Below are 21,397 nucleotides of genomic sequence, written 5' to 3'. Positions count from 1 at the left end.
CCTGCGGGTGTCCCAGCATCAGGCCCACGTTTGAGAACCCCTGCTCTGGTCTGACAACCCATACTCATGGGAGGGTGCTGTGAATTTCTGTCGAATTCTGCTGCAGCTGCATTGAAGACACTACCGTGGTCTTTGAAGTTCTGATAAACTATCCTTGTCTTGAATGTGTGCTGGGAGGGCTGGACCAGGAGCCAGGAGAACTGCTTTCTCTATTGTCACCACTAACTGGTCCTGGAGGACTCCCTCACCAGGAAAGTGGCGTTTTACCATCTGCTTTTCTTGCTTTGTGTGACAGGAAGATAAAATGAAACAGTGGATGTTAAAGTGGTTTGAAAATGTTAGCATGCGATGTGAAATGCAAGGCCGCGTCCGTATAAAAGAGTCCCTGTAGAGCTTTACCCCGACCAGATTTCCCTGTGAACAGTCCTGTGCGTCTGCCGTGGGCTGTGTTGCTGTGCACACCCACTCACAGCTGTTAGAAATCACAGCTAGCTTAGCACCTGTGAATACAGAGGAAGCAATAGGTCCTAGGAACATGACAAAGTGAAAAAAAAATAGCTTTCACGAGACCCCAGTGTTGGAAAATCAAATGCTTTCTAGTTTTTTCACTGTAAACGAGATAGGTGAAATGTTAGAAATGAAAGGGAGAAGGAAAGGAGGGGAAAACACCTGTTTACTTCTTAAGAAGGACCACTGTTGTGGCATTCGCGCTGACGGTGGTACCCAGTTTGCCCACAGGGTGGCAGCTGCAGACCTGGAGGCTCAGCCTCACGGGCCCTCTTCTCTGCACAAGAGTGAAAAACAGACAAAGAGCTTTCTTCCATTCATTCAGCACCCGCGCGTCTCGGGGCGGCTTTGTCTTCAGTTATAGAGATAATATCCCATTTGAGGAAAAGAAAGGTGGCCCTATTTCAGTTCAAGTGATCTGTGATTGCTCATCGGGCGTTCCACGAGAAGTGACTGCAGTGGACAGAAGGAGGTGCCAGCCCAAGGCCTGGCCGTGGTCACACTCCTGTGTGTCCCCCTCTTGTTTGGTGAGAACAGCTGGGCTGTTTTTTAAGGGAAATCACGACCTACCAGTTCAGCCTGCAGTGCCTGGTAACTTACTCACTGTCCCGTGTGAATTCAGCCTTGAACCCCAGCACCACCCTCCGCGGCCCCCTGAAGCACCGGAGTCTTGGTGGCGGAAATTCGCAGGAAACTGGGCTCCAACGCCGTGGGGCTTTACATTGCTCGAGAGGAGGGGGCTTCCTTGGGGTTTCTTTAAATTCAGATTATATAAATTAGATGGAGAGGGGCACTCTTTCTTTTTTTCTTTTTTTAATGGAAAGATAATTGCTTTATAGAATTTTGCTGTTTTCTGTCAAACCTCAACATGAATCAGCCATAGGCTGATTTCTTTAGAAAAAAAATTTTTTTTAATTTTCTATTGGAATATAGCTAATTAGCAATGTTGTGATGGTTTCAGGTGGACAGCAAAGGGACTCAGCCGTACACATACATGTATCCCTTCTCCCCCAAACTCCCCTCCCATCCAGGCTGCCACATAACATGGAGCAGAGTTCCCTGTGCCCTACAGTAGGTCCTTATTGGTTCTCCGTTTAAAATACAGCAGTGTGTCCATGTCCATCCCAAACTCCCTAACTGTCCCTTCCCTCCATCCTCCCACTCCCATCCCCCGCAACCATGAGTTCTCATAGTTTGTTAGTATGTTGCTGTTTTGTAAATAAATTCATTTGTATCATTTCTTTTTAGATTTTGCATATAAGGGATATCATATTTCTCCTGTCTGACTTACAAGATGCTCATACTTACTTATGTGAAAGGACTTATGGAAATCACAAAATTCATGAGAATGGGTTTAAAACTATTTAGAGCTTCACAGTGTTTTTCTTGGAGTCCTGTCGGACACATGCAGAGGTGTATTCCACACGTTCCTAATAACTTATCTGGTCCCGCTTTGTTCCACAGGATGTAACATTTCCTCTGCCAACTCTTCCTGCCTCTTTCCCAATAAGGGGGCTGTTATTCTCCCCGGCAAGTGAAAAGTGACAAGCTCTTTTATTAAAACAATCAGGACATCTAAATATAAAATTTTAAAGGTGTATACCCACCTCTGAAATTATCTTATTAAGAATACCTTCATAATAATCCTTTCATTTTATTGCAAAAGACACTACTGTAATAGCAAGGCTAGGAAGGAAACACAGGTAATTATCAAAGTGACTCATGTAGCGAGATGGAAAATCCAAGTTCCTTGTGTGTAAAAATATCTCGTGATTGACGTGTTACCAAATTTCCACAAAATCGATTTCCATATCATGATTTAAGGCTTTGATTGCTTTCCCTCATGGATCGCAGGAACTTTCCCAAGCAGAATGAGCATCCAAGGAGCATGCTTCCTTATGAAATGAGAAGCAGAGGCTTCTGTAGGCAGTGGGCAGGTGAGGATGCTGGCGTGAAGGAGTCCCTCCACCCCGGCCGCCGTTCCCTGTCGGGACCGTGAGTGCTCTGACCCTCCCTGTGGGGGCGCCTGGGAGTCACCGGGAGATTCTGAACAGAGGAACGGCTCTGAGCGCTCAGGCTCTACCTGGATCTCCGTGGAGAAGGGGCCGGAGGAGAGGGGGAACCACTGGGGGAGCTGCCCGTTGCCGCCCTCTGACTTCATTTTCCGCCACCTCCCAGCCCTCTGCTCTCCTGGCTGTTTCTCAAGCCATCCCCGAAGCCCCCACTTGGCCCTTGTAACCAAGCAGCCCTCTGCCTGGAGCCCTTTCCCCACCAGGAGTCCACAGCCCTCGTCTCGCACTTTCTTCAGATACCAGGGTCTCTTTGAGCCCTTCCTGATTTAAAACTTGCCCCCACCCCCACCGCCGGCCCTCCCTGCCCTCTCCCCTGTCTCTATCTTTCCTTCCTACTTATTGCCAGCTGCTGCATGAAGTACAGTCAGCAGGGCAATAGCGGTGGGATTAATGTCCCAATAAACTCATCATCAGTTGAAAGATTTGAAGGTAGAAAGTGCACTCAGCACGCCCAGCCCACCTGCTGTGCCCAGAGCACTCACAGTAGTCTGCAGGTGGGCAGAACCCTCTAACCCCAGGCCTGGTTTGTCATAAAGGGTGGAAGTCTCACGGGATTTCTGGAACACCTACTGGAAAGGAGAAACAGCACGAGGTGTGGGGCTAGATGGTTGTCAGAGTGCGGGTTGTTCAGCCTCGTGATCTTAGGGTCCAGTCTGCCACGTGCAGGCTGAGAGAGGGTCGCTAGGCAGGCCCCCATTCTGAGTCCTAAGCACGGTTTCTGCTAAAAGCATACAGCTTTCACAGCATCATAAAGTCACGAGTGAGGGACCCTCTATGTGCATTGTGGCAGATACGTGGTGGGGGGTGGTCCACTCGGAAGGGCTGGGAACCTTCACCACTGGGTCCTTGAGGCCAGCGCCTGCATCTGGCACGGGCAGGCGTCACGTGGACATTGAAATGAGTGTCCGCCAGCCCTGCCATCTCCCTGCCGGCTCAGGGGGGCACAGGAAGCAGGGGGTGGGAGTCAGGTGTCGCTTCAGTGACGCCTCCACGCCGGGCCTTTCTTGGAGTCTCATCTCACGTCAAATACCTATGATGGAAGGAGGCTCGTAGCTCACTCTTCAGACTGAACACAGGCCTCCAGCCACCTCTGTGTTCAGGGTCCAGGCCCTGCCCAGCTCTGCAGGGGGGTCAGTTGCTGGGCTGCCAGAAACCTCCTGACTCTAGGGCCCTGGTATTCCCGGGAAGCCCCCCACCCCTCAGCCACGGGCATGGCTCCCGAGCCAACTCCGGGCCCCCTCGCATCCTGGCCGCCCCCCAGCCCTGCCTTTCAGAGCTCCTGCCACATGAAGAATTCGGTTAAAACGTCTGCAGTGGCACCGCTTTGCAGCAGGGACGCTGTGGTGCCTATTTTTACTTGAAGGACTCATTCTCTGCTGCCTCAGTAGGCTTACTTCCTTTGGAGCGTGACTACCTGGCTGAATCTGCCTAACCGCTCATTCCTGACTGACCTCTGTTCACGCAGAAATGATGGCACCTTTTGTAAAGAATCTAAATTTATTTTCTCAAAATAGAAAGAAAGGTGATTCCGTGCCATTTCCGCGAGTTCCTTGCTTTGCCAGATTGCAGTCCCTGAGACGTAAACAAAGGTTCTGCGTCCCCACATCAGTGGTGGGCAGCTCTTAGCTGAGAAAGCAGGGCCTGCAAACAGCGCCATTGCTCCAGGGCCTCCTGACCTGCACGCACCCGGCCCCGGGTCATCTGCCCCACACGCACCCCCATCATGGGCCTCGTTTTCCTCCCTCTTAGGGAGAGACCTGGGTTCAGTCCCTGGGTTGGGAAGATCCCCTGGAGAAGGGAAAGGCTACCCACTCTGGTATTCTGGCCTGGAGAATTCCATGGACCCTATAGTCCATGGGGTCGCAAAGAGTCGGACACGACTAGCGACTTTCACTCACTCACTCACTCAGGGAGGCCACGGCCTTACATTGCGAATGTGACTTTGAAGATGAATGTATCCCCCCTCAAACCACTCTCCATTATCATCATCCTGAAATCAGAGCTGGAATGTTAAACAGATTTTGAGACTTCAAAAATTATTCCTTGCTGGTCTTCAGAAACAAAACTCAAGTAAGAAAGCTTATCAATTGCACTTCTGTTTCTGCTCAAAAGCTCCTGACCGCGGGCTCAAAGGCCCCTTGTTCTGACCTCCTGACACGGCAGCGCCCCGGGGCCTGGCGTTTGGGTGGACCCTTTATTCCCCAGGGAAGGAGGGGCAGTTTGCGAGGGGCCGCTGGGGCAGGGGAAGGGGCCGCCTGCCTGGCCGGAGCAGTCTCTGAGTCCGTGCGGGTTCTGACGGAGCACCCGGAGCCCGGGCTGCTCCTGAAAATAGTTAGAGTTGCTTTTATTTTTGGAACTTTTGCAAGAAAAAGAAATTTGTGGCGCCTGGAGAGTCTGGTTTTGGAAAGCAAGCACAGGGCCTCTGAGTCCGACTTGGGCGGGACGTCATTTTCTCATTAAGGAGCAGAATATGGTTTCTTGATCTGTTTCTGCTGTCTTGATGTTTAGCTGGATTCCTGGGTGGTTGGTCAGCCTGGGTACATCTCCAGAGAGCAGGGGGCCCGGCCTTGGCACCACCCGGCAAATCTGTGTGCCAGGGGAGGGGCTTTGGCTGCCAGACCAGGTCGATTTTCAAGGCAGAACTGTGTGTAAAAACGCCCAGTGACAGATAACTATTAAATATTAAAATTCCTGTTCTTGGGGGAAAAAGGCACACACAGAAGTGTCATTGTAAATGATATGATTTACTTCTAATCTCTTACAGTAAGAGCTAGAAAGCTGAGTTTCCTTTCCAGAAAATTCTCATTTATTTTCAAAAAGTTGCATTTTATTACTGCTGAAGGATTTTAATTTCCAAATGAGTATGCTTTTTTAAAAAAAAAAAAAAAACAGGAGTTTTGGAAATCGCAGAGACAGGAGTAGAAAAAGTCGCAGTGTATGATGGCAATTCTCAAGTTCAAGGAGGGGTGAGGGGAGCCATGCTGTGATGGCAGACTTCTTTTAGCCCGTCTGTAAACTGACATTTAAGTAGAATTTAAGTCGGCAGTTTCTCTGCACCAAGTTAAAGACTGTTGTGCTGGCTAAGGGGAGGCTTATGTGTAAGCCTTTATAGAAGTATATAGATATTCACTCCCAACCAAAGAAAGGCAGGGAGGGTTGTGATGCCTCGGGTTTTATGGCTAGGGTAGCCGAGCTGTACTTAGAGGACCACAGCCGTCACAGCCGGTCTGGACGGTTGACCTGCAGCGTGAGCGTGCATATGGAGGGCAGGCTGTGGGGTGAGGGGGTACGTCACAGAATGATGTAAAACCATTAGACTAGTTATTATTGCCTAAATCTGAAGCCTGCAGCTAGAAGAGTCCTGCTGGGGAAACAATCGTGGCCAACACTGGGTCTGTTTTGGAAATGTTCTGATCCAGACGGTTAACACAGTGAGCCGTTTTATTAAGGGGCCCTCGCTCCATGTTTGGAGAGAATCGCACACCCTTTTATTAGGAACGTGAAGTAAAGCCTTTGAGTTTCAGCGTCCTGGCGGGTACGTCTAGTTGCCGGGAATAACGAATCGCATCTGCGGAAGCCCCGGTCCTGGCAGGATCCTGGCCTCAGCCGTCCTCTCCTCATCCCTTCCCCTTCTAGACTGACGAGCAGCGCCATGTCCAGAGCCGGCCGGCAGCTGGCCCTTCTCCTGTGCAGCTGCTGCGTGGCTGTGGCCATCCCGGGGGGCCTGGCCGAGGAGGGCTGTCCGGCTGAGCCCCACCAGGCCTCCCGCTACGTGGCCGCTGTGTACGAGCACCGATCCTTCCTGAGTCCCGACCCGCTGGCCCTCACCAGCCGCGAGCAAGCCTTGGAGCTCATGCATCGGAACCTCGACGTCTACGAGCAGCAAGTGACAACTGCGGCCCGAAAGGCAAGGCGTGCTCAGCAGGGCGGGCTGGCCCCGGGTCGGTGGTCCCCTGCAGCCCCTCTGCGAAATCAGACCCAGAGCGCTGAGCTGAAGGAATTAGGTGGCTCAGTTCAGTAGAGTTGCTCAGTCATGTCCGACTCTTTGCAACCCCATGGACTGCAGCACACCGGGCCTCCCTGTCCCTCACCAACTCCTGGAGTCCACCCAAACTCATGTCCATTGAATCGGTGATGCCATCCAATTATCTCATCCTCTGTCATCTCCTTCTCCTCCCGCCTTCAGTCTTTCCCAGCATCGGGGTCTTTTTCATTGAGTCAGTTCTTCACATCAGGTGGCCAAAGTATTGGAGTTTCAGCTTCAGCATCAGTCCTTCCAAAGAATACTCAGGACTGAGCCGCATCAGGGGGCTAGAGGCCCGCTACTCAGAGGACGGTCTGCAGACCAGCAGCATCAGCCTGCCCACCAGAGCCCGTGAGAAATGCAGAACACAGGGCCCCGTCCTAGACCTGCAGAGTCAGAATCTATTATTTTGTAAGATCCCCAGGTGATGCTTCCCCTCCAGCCTGGGGGACATGCCGGGCCAGGCCCCTGGTTATCACACGTGGGGCCTGCTAAACCAACTGGGTGTCTGGTGGCTCCCACGCCCACAGAGTGGGCCGGGGTGCAGGCGGGGGCCTTGGCTTTCTTTAAGGCACCCCCGGTAGGAAGAAGGTGCAGAAACACTGCAAAGCTGCCTGCCCGCTGGCCGCTCCCGCTCTTGGAGGCTTTCAGAGTCTAACTGAACCAGGGAGCCACCCCGGAGCGGGTTTGCTGCCTCCCGACGATGCGGGGGGCTCATTGCTGGTCCCTGTGCTGGACCCCGAGCAGCCCGAGGGCCTGGTCCAGACAGAACCGAGCCCAGCGGACAGAGTGGACTGGTGCCGCCTCTGTGCCGGGGACGGAGCGGGACCAACTGGAGGGAGGGCCGGGGGGAAGGGCCAGCGGGGCTGCTGAAGGATGCCCCACTCTTGGGGACAGGCGGGGACCCTCTGGGGGCAGAGGCCCGTGCCTGTGAGGTCGGGGGCAGACCACCTGCCCAAGCAGCCCCCCACCCCTGCGCAGGGAGGCCAGCCCTGCCCGGCCACGTTCTGACATGCGGCCTGTAGCGCAGGTACGTGGAGCACACTGATGTTGGAAGGGCACCTAGAGGCCGCGTCCTCCTGCTTCTGATGGGTGACCCTCCTCCTCTGTTCCCAACCCGATGCCCAGCCCTGGACGCCTCCAGAGCCCAGGGCTCCCCGTCCACTTGAGGACGGTGGGAACTCCTGGGAAAGAGCTTTCTTTCCATGAGCGACAGTCAGCCTCCCTGCCACTGCCGCCCATCGCCCTGTCCTCCGAGCCCAACAGGACAGACTGAACCCCCCCCCCAACCCACGCTGCCTCCCCCAGAGCGCAGCCTGGCTGTCACGGCCGGGATCTCTCCCCAGGCCCATTGGGGGTCTCTCCCAGGCCCATCGGGATCTGTCCCCAGGCCCATCGGGATCTTCCCCCAGGCCCGTCAGGATCTCTCCCCAGGCCCGTCAGGATGTCTCCCCAGGCCCATCAGGATCTGTCCCCAGGCCCATTGGGATCTGTCCCCAGGCCCATCAGGATCTCTCCCCAGGTGCATCGGGATCTGTCCCCAGGCCCATCCGCAGCTCCTGGACAGGGGCGGTTCCAGCCCTTCCCTCAAGGCTTTCTGGGTTACCCCATACCCTGAACTGCGCACAGCTCTGTTGAGGACAGAGCAGAGCAGACCTGTCTCCATTCTCAGTCTAAGTGTTGTCCCCAGACGAAAAGCTTTTCACAGTTACATCTCGCTGTGGGCTTGCCAGGCACTTGCTGTCAGTTGCAGCCCCCGAGCCCTTTTTGCGCAGACATACACACTGCCAAGGCCGTGCCATCGTGTAAGGTTAATTGATTTAATCTGATAGCAAAGCCTCCCATTGATGCCATTAAATTTCATCGTTCCAGCCTGTTGGGCTATTTGGGGATCCATACGGGCGTCCTGCGTAGCAGTTACCATCACTCACGTCATTCACACCTCCTGGACACAGCTTGTTTCAGTCTGCCCTGAAGTCGGTGTAAAAACATCCCAGGCCATGCGCTCAGGCCTTCTCCTGACACAGATCCATTCTCTGCACGGGGGCGTTGGCTTGCACCGTGCTGAAATGTCACCCCCTTTCCCTCCATCCTGTCCACAAAACCATGCTGAGACATTCGGCAGATGCCGCACTGAAACCCAGAGACCGTGACTGCAGTATCCCTGCCTTTTCATCACCTGCCCCCAAATGAAACATGTAACACGTTTTTATTAAACATACACTGGCTGCAGACATCATTGCATCTCTACTTGTGGTCCAGGAGCAGTGATGAAGCCGTTGATCTGGTCATTTTTAGGACTTACAGACATCTTAGCTCCCCTACATGGTTATGTGTGTTAAAGTCACCTCTAAGACAGGTTGATGTCAAGTGTGTGTCAAAGTTTTGTATCAAACGTGCTATAAGGGCAGAGGTTCCTGCAGGCCAACAAGTTCTCTCTTGACAGAGGCATTTACAGGGAAGAAAAGGAGTCATGCTTCAAGATATCAGGCTGGGAGCTCACCTGGGTTGGCACTCGGAATTCCTCAGGAGTTCTTGGGCTACTGGTCTATCAGGAAACTGCTCAAGCCCTTTGTCAGGCATGCAGAGTGCTTCCTAGAAGGCATCAGACCCCGAGTTCTGCCTCTGCTCCAGTCTGAGTCCTCATTCCTGGCAGGCGTGTAGTTAGGAAATGCAATTTAATATTAATAGGTATACATAACTGTTACTTTCCACAGGTAACCATTCAGTGCTTTCAAAGCTTTAGTTTTTAATAGAGGAAAAACATTTGTCCAAGTATAATTTGCAAAAAGTTAGAAACGTGACTCTTACACATAGAGAAGAATGGACATGTGTCAAAGGTTTTATTTAACTCATTAATTAGCCAAGGAACCAGTGAGGTGGTAAAGCTGGCTCAAAAGAGAATTTGAGGAAGAGATGTGAGTGTATCCATCAGTCAAATGAATGTGGAAATGAATCTGCTAATGGATACAAAAGTGGCTCGTGCTGCCCTGTGCCGTGCTGTGCTTACTCGCTCAGTCGTGTCCGACTCTGCAACCCCACGGACTGTAGCCCGCCAGGCTCCTCTGCCCCTGGGATTCTCTAGGCAAAGGATACTGGAGTGGGTCGCCATGCCCTCCTCTAGGGGATCTTCCCGACCCAGGGATTTAACCCAGGTTTCCCACATTGCAGGAGGATTCTTTAGTCCTACAGGGCAATGAATCATCATCTTTAGGGTGATGTTTTGTTGAACAGCAAAGGCAAACAATGGTACATTCACTAGATAAATGATCCTCGAATGCGCTTGTCAGTCAGTACTCTGCTATATCGTGGAAACACATACGTATACAGAGAACGTAGACAGACATTCTTCATCTTGTTTATTTCTGAGTTTGCGATAATTTTCTTTCTAATGTGCAGTAAGATGACCGAATGCATTTTCTGCTAGAGGGAGTGAATTTTGCTGTGATCTTTCTGGAAGGCTATTTGGCAACGTATGTTAAGAATTTAAATTTTTTTCCTATGTTTGACTCTCAGTATTTTCACTTATAAAGCTTTATACTTATAAAGCTTTATTTATAAAGAAATAACCAGAGTTCCAATCAAAGATTTGTGTACAGTGCTCATCCAGAAAGTGTCTTGAGTACCCTGTAGGCAGATGGTCACCACAGTTGTCCAGCAACAGAGGATAAACTGTGGTGTCTTCTTAAATATTATCCAGCGTCTAATACAAGTGATGTTTCTGAAGGTGTCTTTGTAGTTTTTTTTTTTTTTTTTTTTTTAATAATTTTGTTTATTTACCTCTGGCCGCACTGGACTCCCTGCTGCACACAGGCTGTCTCTAACTGTGGTGAGCAGGGCCGACTCTTCGTTGCGGGTGTGCGGGCTTCTCATCAAGGTGGCTTCTCTTGTTGCAGAGCGTGGGCTGTAGGCACTCGCGTTTCAGTGACTGCAGCACTCGAGCTGGGTACTTGGTGCTTGCAGGCTCCAGGGAGCATGGGCTCAGCCGACGTGGTACCGGGGCTCAGCTGCTCTGCAGCACAGGGAATCTTCCCAGACCAGGGACTTAACCCGTCCCCTGCATGGGCAGGCGGATTCTTACCCACTGTACCTCCAGGAAAGTCCTGGCACCTTTGTAGTCTTGATGGTTCTGTAGTGAGAGCATCAAGATAGAAAACTGTATGTTTATTATTGTCTCAGTTATACACACACACACACATAGACAGAGAGGGGAAAAATGAAATCAGGATGTTAGCAATTCCTATCTTCATGATACAGGCTTAGGAATTCTTCCTTTATAATTTCTGTTTTCCAAATGTTCTACAAATAAGCTTTCATGGGTTTTATATAGCCAGGAAAAAGTTATAAGGGTGTGCAGTGCATTCCGGAAAGCAGTGACTCAGATCGCCTGTTACTCTCGATGACTCGTGCCTGCCCGCCGCCCTCTGCCACCACTCGCCGTGGCTGAGGCTCCAGGCTTGGCACCTTCAGCCCAGTAAGAAGAGAGCGGCTGCAAAGGGCCTGGCCCTGTCCGTTCTGGCTGTCTCAGGCGGCTGCCATCCCCCTGGGCTGCCCCAGTTGTGAAGAGGCCTGTAAGGGGCCCAGGGCTCTAAACGGAGCCTCCTAACTCCCAGGGAGAGAAACACAAGTTACAGCCCAGTCCTGGTTCCTATGCTGAAATCAGCTCGACCCTGACCCCCCAGCCCAGGGGGCGCCCACCTCTGCTGCACGTTAGAGTCACCTGGGGCCCTGTAGACAAACTCTGTCCCCGGGACCTGCTCACAGCCAACAGAAGCAGACTCTAGGCACGGGCCACCGGATCACCCTGGAACAGCCAGTATGTTTTAAGAAGCTCCCCTGCCTGACGGAAAAGCGCAGTGAAGGCTGAAAGCCACTGGACTACTGGTAGCGTGTGTGTTGAGCATGGCGTTCAGGGCCTGTTGTAGTTCCCACTGCAGCCCCCAGGGCACCACCCTGGCTCCTAAACCCGCTCCCTCCGGCCAGGCTCACCTGTCCCCACCGCCCCCGACCAGCTCCAGGCATGTCCCTGGTTCCTGGAGGACACTGTCTCGGTTCCCTGAGAGTCAGACCCAGTGAACTGTTCCCCCCAAGGCTCAGATCCCTGGCCCTCCGGTCCCTGGTTCCGAGCAGCTGCAGGACGGCTGTCGGAGGCATGCGGGCTGCTTCCCGGCATCTGCTGACAGACTGTCCTCTGATGTTTTGACTTACAGGGTGCACAGATCATAGTGTTTCCAGAAGACGGCATCCACGGATTCAACTTTACAAGGACATCCATTTACCCGTTCTTGGACTTCATGCCATCTCTCCGCTCAGTCAGGTGGAACCCGTGCCTGGAGCCCCACCGCTTCAATGATACGGAGGTAAGTGAGGGGCCTGGCTTCCCTCCTAAGGGGGCAGGAGGCACACGGAGCTGGGCCAGGCCAGGGGCCAGGCCAGGGGCCAGGAGCCAGGACGTGCAGAGCCCTTCAGATCCTGAAAACCAAGCCGAAGCTCCCTATGCCCCACAGTTAGAGAGTGTCCGCTACCACGAGGCCTTTACTCACCTGCGGTTCACTGTGGTTTTCAATCACCAAGGAATGCATGAATATATGCTAGAACAACAGACCAAACAGAAGTTAAAGAAGCGGGGCTTCCCCAGTGGCTCAGTGGTAAAGGATCCAGCTGCAGGAGATGTAGGCTCGATCCTGGTCCAGGAAGACCCCATGGTGCTGCGGAGCGGCTCCACCTCTGAGCCAGTGCTCCGGAGCCCGGGGACCGCAGCCCCGGAACCCCCTCTTCACGGCAAGAGAAGCCCCCGCAATGAGAAGCCCGACACCGCCGCCACTCACTGCAGCCGGAGAGAAGGGCTCCCAGGAACAAAGACCCGGCACAACCAAAAATCAATAAATAAAATTATTGTAAAAACTTAAAAAAATGCAAGTCCACTTCAGCACGCCCCATGCCCCATCCTTCCCTGCTTTCTAGAGAAAACTATAAATGATTGGATGCACCTCCAACTATTAATATATTCTTGTCTATGCATCCAGCAGATAGTGACGTCGTTTTTATTTTAAAGTTTCTTCGTTGATGTACGGTTGATTCACCATGTGTTAATTTCCGCTGTACAGCAAAGTGGTTCACTTACACATACGCGTTTTTTGTGTTCTTTCTCGTGTTGGTTTATCACAGGATGTTGAATATGGTTCCCTGTGCTGTATCGTAGGACCTCGTCTGTCTATTTTATAGACAGCAGTTTGCATCTGCTAACCTCAAACTCCCAGCCCATCTCTCCCGCAGCCCGCACCCCACCTCCCCGGCCACCATCTGCTAACCTCAAACTCCCAGCCCATCTCTCCCGCAGCCCACACCCCGCCTCCCCGGCTCTCCCGCAGCCCACACCCCGACTCCCCGGCTCTCCCACAGCCCGCACCCCACCTCCCCAGCCCCTGCAAGTCTGTTCTTTGTATCTGTGAGCCTGTTTCTGTGTCATCCAGTGAAGCCGTTCAGTTGTGTCCGACTCTTTGTGACCCCATGGACTGTCGCCTACCAGGCTCCTCCATCTGTGGGATTTTCCAGGCAAGAACACTCAAGTGTGTTGCCATTTCCTTCTCCAGGGGATCTTCCCGACCTGGGGATGGAACCCGGTCTCCCGCATTACAGGCAGACGCTTTACCGTCTGGGCCACCCGAGAAGCCCTGTTTCATAGATATGTTCGTTTGAGTTCTATTTTACATTCCGCATCAAAGTGATACCGCGTGGTGCTTGTCTCCTCCTGACTCACCTCGCTTACTCTGATCATCTCCTGAGCCCACCCCTGTTGTCGACCATGGCGTTACTCCATTCTCGTGGCTGAGTGACCTCCCGCTGTGTATGCGCACCACGTCTTCCATCCCTCTGTCAGTCGGTGGGCGCTTAGGTTGCTTCCGCGTCTTGGCTATTGTGCGTAGTGCTGCTGTGAACACGGGGGAGTGTGTCTCTTTTGGGATTAGTCTTCTCCAGGTGCACGCCCAGGAGTGGGCTTGCTGGGTCCCCTGGCTGTGCTGGGTCTTGGCTGCTGCACCTGGGATCTTTGTTGTGTCCGGCGGGACCTTTCCTTGCAGCACAGAGACTCTCTAGTTGCAGCTCGCGGGCTCACTAATCATGGCACACTAGTTGCTCCGTGGCCTGTGGAATCCTAGTTCCTCAACCAGGGATCAAACTCGCATTCCCTGCATTGCAAGGCAGAGTCTTAACCACTGGGCCACCAGGGAAATCCCTTTGGTTTTTTGAGGAACCTCCATCGTGTGTCCCACAGTGGCCACGCCAATTTGCATTCCCATCCACAGCGTTCTCCTTTCTCCATACCCTCTCCAGCAGTTGTTTGTAGACTTTTTAATGATGGCCATTCTGACTGGAGTGAGGCAGCACTTCACTGCAGTTTTGATTTGCCTTTCTCTAATAACTAGCAATCTTGAACATCTTTTCATGTGCCTGTTGGCCATCTGTATGTGTCTTCTTTGGAGAAATGTCTATTTAGGTCTTCTGGCCATTTTTCAATTGGGTTTTTCTTGTTTTCTTTGTTCCATTGTATGAGCTGTTTGTATATTTTGGAAATTGAGCCATCGTCTGTCACATCATTGGCAATATTTTCTCCTGGTCCGTAGGCTGACTTTTTGTATTGTGTCCTTGGCTGTAGAAAAGCTGTTTGATTAGGTCCCATTTGTCTGACTTTGCTTTTTTTCCCTCAGCTTGGGAGACTGACCTAAGACAACATTGGTTTATAATTCATGTCAGGAAATGTTTGCCTACGTTCTCTTCTAGGAGTTTCATGGTGTCATGTCTTATATTTAAGTCTTTAAGCCATTTTGAGTTTACTTTGTGTATGGTGTGAAGGTCATTGATTTACTTACATGTGGCTGTCTAACTTCCCCAACACTGCTTCCTAAAGAGACTGTCTTTTCTCTGTTGTATATCTTGCCTCCTTTGTCGAAGGTTAGTTGACCATAGGTAAGTGGGTTTCAGAGAAGGCAATGGCACCCCACTCCAGTACTTTTGCCTGGAAAATCCCATGGATGGAGGAGCCTGGTAGGCTGCAGTCCACGGGGTCACTAAAGTCAGACACGACTGAGCGACTTCACTTTCACTTTTCACTTGCATGCATTGGAGAAGGAAATGGCAACCCACTCCAGTGTTCTTGCCTGGAGAATCCCAGGGACGGGGGAGCCTGGTGGGCTGCTGTCGGTGGGGTCGCACAGAGTCGGAGATGACTGAAGCGACGTGGGTTTATTTCCAGGCTCTCTCTGTTCCACTGATCCATGTTTATTTTTGTGCTAAGACCACACTGTTTTAATTACTGTAGCTTTGTAGTCTTGTCTAAAGTGTGGAAGGGTCATGCTTCCTGCTTTATTCTTTTTCTTCAGTATTGCTTTGACAATTCTGGGTCTTTTATGGTTCTATATAAATTTTAGGGTTATTTGTCCAAGTTCTGTGAAAATGTGAATAATTTGATAGGGATCACATTAAATCTGTAGATGGCTTTGGATAGTATGGCCATTTTAACAAAATTAATTCTTCCAATCTAAGAGCATGGAATATCTTTCCATTTCTTTAAATCATCTCTAGTTTTCTTTCTTAATGTTTTATAATTCTCAGTATATAAGTCTTTCCCGACCCCTTGGTCAGGTTTATTCCTAAGTATTTTTATTTTATTGAAACAATTTTAAAAGAGTTTTTTTTTTTTTACATTTCCTTTTTGATAATTTATTTTCAGTGTAGAGAAATGCAACTGATTTCTGTACGTTAATCTTGTATCCTGCTACCAGACTGAAGTTGTTTATCAGTTCTGGTAGTTTTTGTGTGGATCTTTAGGGTTTTTTTTTTTTTTATAGTATTGGGCTTCCCTGGTGGCTCAGAGGTAAAGAATCTGCCTGCGATGCAAGAGACCTGGGTTCGATTCCTGGGTGGGAAAGGTCCCTGGGAGAAGGGAATGGCTGCCCACTCCAGTAAACAGAATCATGTCATCTGCATAAAATGACAGTTTTACCTCTTCCCTTCCAATGTGGATGCCTTTTTTTTTTTTTTTTTTTGTCATTGCTGTGACTAGGGCTTTCCAATACTATGCTGAATACAAGTGGTGAGAGTGGGCATTTTTGTCTTATTCCAGATTTTAGCAGGAAGGCTTTCAGCTTTTCACCATTGAGTGTTATATTGGCTGTGGGTTTGTCATAAGTAGCTTCTATTATGTTGAGATATGTTCCCTCTCTCTCTCATCTCTACTTTGGTGAGAGTTTTTTTTCATGAATGGATGTTGAATTTTATCAAAAGCTCTTTCTGTGGTTTTTGTCTCCGGTTGGTGTGATGTATCTCATGTTGATTTGCGTGCACTGAACCATCCTGTGACCCGGGGTTGTGACCCTAGGATGAATAGCCCAGTTGTGGTATATGGTCTTTCTTATGTGTTGCTGCATTCAGTTTGCTAATATCTTGCTGAGAATTTTTCCATGTATATTCATCAAAGATATTGGCCTGTACTCTTCTCTTTTGGTAGCGGCTTTGGTTTTGGTATGAGGCTGAGGGTGGTTTCCTGGAGTGTCTTTGGTTTCCCTTGTTGGGATTGGTCTGTTCAAATTGTCTATTTCTTCTAGCTCCAGTTGTGCTGGGCTGTATGTTTCTAGAAACTTGTCCATTTCATCTAAGTCGTCTAAATTGTTAGCACATAATTGTTCACAGTATTTTCTCCCGGTCTTTTATATTTCTGTGGTATCAGTTTTATCTCTTCTTTTTCCTTCTTTTGTTTATTTGGGGTCCTCTCTCTCTCTCTTGTTTTTGTTGAGCTTGGCTAGAGATTTGTTGATTTTGTTCAGCCTTTCAAAAGACCAGGTCTTGGTTTTATTGATTTTTTTCTGTTGTTGTTTTAATCTTTATTTTTTCCTCTCTCATCTTTATTATTTCCTTCCTTCTAATGCCTTTAGGGGATATATATAAGTTTTATTTCTTTGTTTTTGGCTGTGCTGGGTCCCGTTGCTGTGGGTTTTCTCTAGTGGTAGTGAACAGGGGCTCCTCTCTGAATGCAGCGTGCAGGCTCCTCACCGCAGTGGCTTCTCTGACTGTGGAGCCTGGGCTCTAGGGCGTGCAGGCTCCTCACCGCAGCGGCTTCTCTGACTGTGGAGCCTGGGCTCTAGGGCGTGCAGGCTCCTCACCACAGCGGCTTCTCTGACTGTGGAGCCTGGGCTCTAGGGCGTGTGCAGCCTTTAGCAGCTGTGGCACGTGGCTCAGTAGTCACAGTTCTCGGGCTCTGGAGCGCGGGCTTAACAGTTGTTGCCCACAGGCCCAGTTGCTCCACGGATGTGGGATCCTCTGTAAACCAGGGATTGAACCCGTGTCTCCTGCATGGGCAGGTGAACTCCTTACCCCTGGGCACCCGGGGAGCCTCTGACTTTGAGGAAGGCCTGTATCACTATGAATGTCCCTCTAAGGACTGCTTTTGCTGCATCCCATAGGTTTTGTATGGCTGTGTTTTCATTGTCATTTGCTTCAAGGTATTTTTAAGATTCTTCTTTGATTTCATAATTGATTGACCCTTTGGTTTTTGATAGCATGTTGTTTAGTCTCCATGTAACCTTTTTTTTTTCTCATTTCTTTTTCTGTGGTTGATTTCTAATCTCATGCCATTGTGGTCAGAAAAGACGCTTGAAATAATTTGTCTTCTTACATTTCTTAAGGCTTATTTTGTGCCCTAGTATGTGGTCAATCCTAGAGAATGTTCAATGTGCACTTGAAAAGAATGTTTGTTTGTTTTTTTTTAATGTAAGGTCCTAAAAATATCAATTAAGTTTAACTGTTCTATTGTATCATTTAGGATTGCTGTGCCTTATTGATTTTCTGTCTGGAAGATCTGTGTTTGATGTGAGTGAGCTGTTAGTCTCCTACTACTGTTGTATTCCTGTCAATTTCTCCCTTTATGTCTGCATTTGTTTTATGCATTAAACATTCGGTGATCCTATACTGGGTGAATATATATTGACAAGTGTAATATCCTCTTCTTGTACTGATTGTTTTCTCATTATATAGTGTCCTTCTTTATCTTTCTTTATGGTCCTTGTTTTAAAATCTATTTCGTCTGCTATGAATATTGTGACCCTCATTTTCTTGTCATTTCCATATGCATAAAATATTTTTTTCCATCCCCTCAGTTTTTTTTAACTTATCTTTATTTGGCTGTGGTGGATCTTAGTTACAGCATGCAGGATCTAGTTCCCCAACCAGGGATCGAACCTGGGGCCCCTGCATTGGGAGTGAGGAGTGTTAACTACTGGGCCACCAGGCAAGTCCCCATCCCCCACTTTCAATCTGTGTATGTCCTTTGTCCTAAAATGAGTCTCTAGTGCAGTGAAGTTGTTTAGTCGTGTCTGACTCTTGGCGACCCTGTGGACTGTAGCCCACCAGGCTCCTCCGTCCATGGGATTCTCCAGGCGAGAATACTGGAGTGGGGTGCCATTTCCTTCTCCAGGGGATCTTCCCGACCCATGGATCGAACCCAGGTCTCCTGCATTGCAGGCAGATGCTTTAACCTCTGAGCCACCAGGGAAGCCCAAAATGAGTCTCTAGTAGACAGGATATTGTAAGCACTTTTTTTTAAACCCAATCTGCCACTCTTTCTTTTGATTGGAGCATTTAGTCCGTTGACATTTAAGGTAATTATTGATAGATATGTATTCATTGCCATTGTAGACTTTGTTTTCTAGTTGACTTTTTAATTTCTTGTTTCTTTTTCTTCTTCTTTTTGTGATTTGATGATTTTCTTTTTGTATTATACTTATGTTCTCTTTTTGTTTTTCTGTGAATCTATTGTATGTTTTTGATTTGTGGTCACCTTGTTTTTCAAGTATGTTAACCCCTTCCTACATCTCCTTGCATTAGACTTATAGTCACATGGGTTGAAACACATTCAGTGAAAAAAATCTACTTTTCTTTACTCTCCTCCCCAACATTTTATGATTTTCATGTCCTCTTTTTCATCTTCATGTTTATTCTTTTGCTGTTCATTGCCTTCACAAAATGTTTGATTTTTTTTTAAAAACCTGTATAATAGTTTATTGAAGTGATTTACTTTCCAATTGTGATTTTCTCTTTTCCATAGATTCTTGCTTCTTTTCTATCTAGAGAAGACCTTTCAATATTTCCTTTAGGGTAGGTTTAGTATTGCTGTATTCTCTTAGTTTTTTGCTTGTCTGAGAAAATATTTATCTCTCCTTCTATTCTAAATGATAATCTTGCTGGGTAGACTATCCTGTGAAAAGTGAAAGTGGAAGTCGCTCAGTCGTATCTGACTCTTTGCGACCCCATGGACTGAAGTCTGTGGAATTCTCCAGGCCAGAATACTGGAGTGGGTAACCGTTCCCTTCTCCAGGGGATCTTCCCAACCTAGGGATCAAACCCAGGTCTCCCACATTGCAGGCACATTTCTTACTAGCTGAGCTACCAGGGAAGTGCAGATTTTTCCCTTTTAAGACTTTTTAAAAACTCTTAAGACTCCTTTATGAGTGTATCTTACTGCTCCCTTCTGGCCTGCAACTTTTTTGTAGAGAAAGAAAGAAAGAAAGAAACGGAAGCTGCTCACTCATGTCCAACTCTCTGCAACCCCATGGACTGTAGCCCACCAGGCTGCTTCATCTCTCAGATTTTCCAGGCAAGAATACTGGAATGGGTTGCCATTTCCTTCTCCACGGGGTCTTCCTGACCCAGGGATTGAACTCAGGCCTCCAGCATTGCAGGCAGATTCTTTAGCATCTGAGCCACCAGGGAAGCCCAAGAACACTGGAGTGGGTAGCCTATCCCTTGTCCAGGGGATCTTCCTGACCCAGGAATCAAACAGGGGTCTCCTGCATTGTAGGCAGACGCTTTACCCTCTGAGCCACCAGTGAAGCCCATTTCTGTAGAGAAATCAGCTGATAGCCTTAGGGGGTTCCCTTGTAATTAATTCTGTTTTTTTCTTGCTGCCTTTAGACTCCTCTCTTTATCTTTGACTTTTGTCATTTTAATTATAGAATGTCTTGGTGCAGGTCTGTTTCCTTTCACCTTGTTTGGGACTCTCTTTGTTTCCTATATCTGGATATTTGTTTCTTTCTTTCGTTTTGGGAAGTTTTCAGCCATAATTTCTTCAAAGAAATTTTTGATCCCATTTTGATTTTCTTCTCCTCTGGAGTCTCCATTATGCTTAGATTGGCACACTTTATATTATCCGTGTGCACGCGTGTCCTCAGTCGCTCAGTCGTGTCCGACTCTTTGCAACCCTGTGGACTGTAGCCTGCCAGGCTCCTCTGTGCATGGGATTCTCCAGGCAGGAATACTGGAGTGGGTTGCCAGGGGATCTTCTCAACCAGGGATCAGACCCGTGGTTCTTGTGTCTCCTGCATTGCTCTTTACCACTAGCGCTGTCTGGGAAGCCCATATTATCCCATAGTCCCTTACATTGCTTTCATTTTTTTTCTTTTTATTTGACTTTCTGTCTGCTCTTCTGATTGGGTGATTTCCATTATTCTATCTTCCAAGTATTTATTCATTCTTCTGCATTATTTAATCTGCTATTCATTGCCTTTAGCTCAGCTTTTGTCTGGACAAGTGAGTTTTCTAATTTTTCTTGGCTCCTCTTTATAGCTTCTAGGTCCTTTTTATGGTAATCTGCATTTTTATCAATCGCTCTTCTTAATTCCTTCAGTATTTTCATTATCTCCTTCTTGAATCCAGTGTATATTAGGCTGATGAGGTCTGTTTCATTGTTTGTTCTTTCAGGGGAATTCTCTTGATCTTTTAATTGGGAATGGTTCCTCCACTGTATTTGACTTATATTTCTCTTGCTCTGTGAGTTTAGGAGAAACAGTGATCTGCTGTGGTCTTGGAGGTCTAGTCTAGCTTTATGGGGTAGCCTCCCTGGGTAGCCTGTGTGGGTTTGGTATTTTTGGTGTGAGGGCTGTCTTTGCTATAGATGCCTGCTGTTCTTCCCTAGGTCTATATTGGTCATTATCCCCTGGATAGGAGGTATGACAGGCGTCGTGGTGACCAGAGCCTGCGCTGGACGTTGAGCAGGGCCTCCTCTTTGCTCAGTGGTTGTCACTGCCCACTGAGGGCCAGATCTGCTCCCGAGCTGTTGGGGCAGAAGCCCCCAGACCCATTTCTGAGCTGGGGTGCGAGGGAGCTGGGGAGCTGAGGGGGCCTGGAGCACTCCTGCTGGGAGAGAGCCACTAAGTATTCCTCTGCCAGCACCGTCCTCCCTGAGTGTGCTCTGTGGTGTCACCTGTCACCTGTCGCGCAGGCATACAAAGCCTCTGCTCTTGGCACTGCTCTCCGTCCCTTCTCAACCACGGGAAAACGGGCAGCCTGCCCTGGTGTCCCTCGGGTGGCGTTCTCACAAGGCCAGCGCAGCTCCGCTGAAGTCAGGCATCCCGAGCACAGTAGTTGCACATCTGGATCTGCTGCAGGACCTGCGGAAGCAAGCCGCAGCCTGCCGGGCCCCCATGTGCATGTCCCCACAAGCACACGGCCGCTAAGGCCGGACCTGTCCCAGGCCCGGGAGCTGCCCACTGGGATGTCCCAGGGGCGCTGAGCTTACAGAGCTGGCAGTGGTGGGGTGACCTCGCACAGTGGCAGGGGGAGGGCTCGGTTCCTGCCTTTACATGCGGGCAACCCACGGGTGCTCCCGCAGAACTTGCAGAGGTAGAGCTGTCATCAGCGCCCATGGAGACAGAGGCTGCTGTGGTGGACCCACCCCTCTGTTTGGGCAGTGTGCATTCACAGTGGGGTTTTGATGGGGGTGCAAGCCCTCCATGAGCGTGCCAAG

General features: G+C 49.5%; 1 protein-coding gene across 2 annotated transcripts in view; it reads left to right on the top strand.

Annotated features, from left to right (window-relative positions):
* Nucleotides 1-21,397, top strand: part of BTD (biotinidase) — a 49,864-nt gene that overhangs the window by 16,479 nt on the left and 11,988 nt on the right. For both annotated transcript variants that reach the window (XM_070377147.1, XM_005910545.2), the window contains exons 2-3: nt 6,216-6,486; nt 11,814-11,963. In XM_070377147.1, coding sequence (XP_070233248.1) covers nt 6,232-6,486; nt 11,814-11,963 — 405 coding nt within the window. In that variant the 5' untranslated portion in view covers nt 6,216-6,231. The remainder of the gene's footprint in view (nt 1-6,215; nt 6,487-11,813; nt 11,964-21,397) is intronic.

The sequence above is a fragment of the Bos mutus genome, chromosome 1 (genome assembly GCF_027580195.1).
Source record: "Bos mutus isolate GX-2022 chromosome 1, NWIPB_WYAK_1.1, whole genome shotgun sequence".
Lineage (NCBI taxonomy): Eukaryota > Metazoa > Chordata > Mammalia > Artiodactyla > Bovidae > Bos > Bos mutus.
Note: the sequence above shows the minus strand (reverse complement) of the source record. Positions and strands in the feature narration are given on the sequence as shown.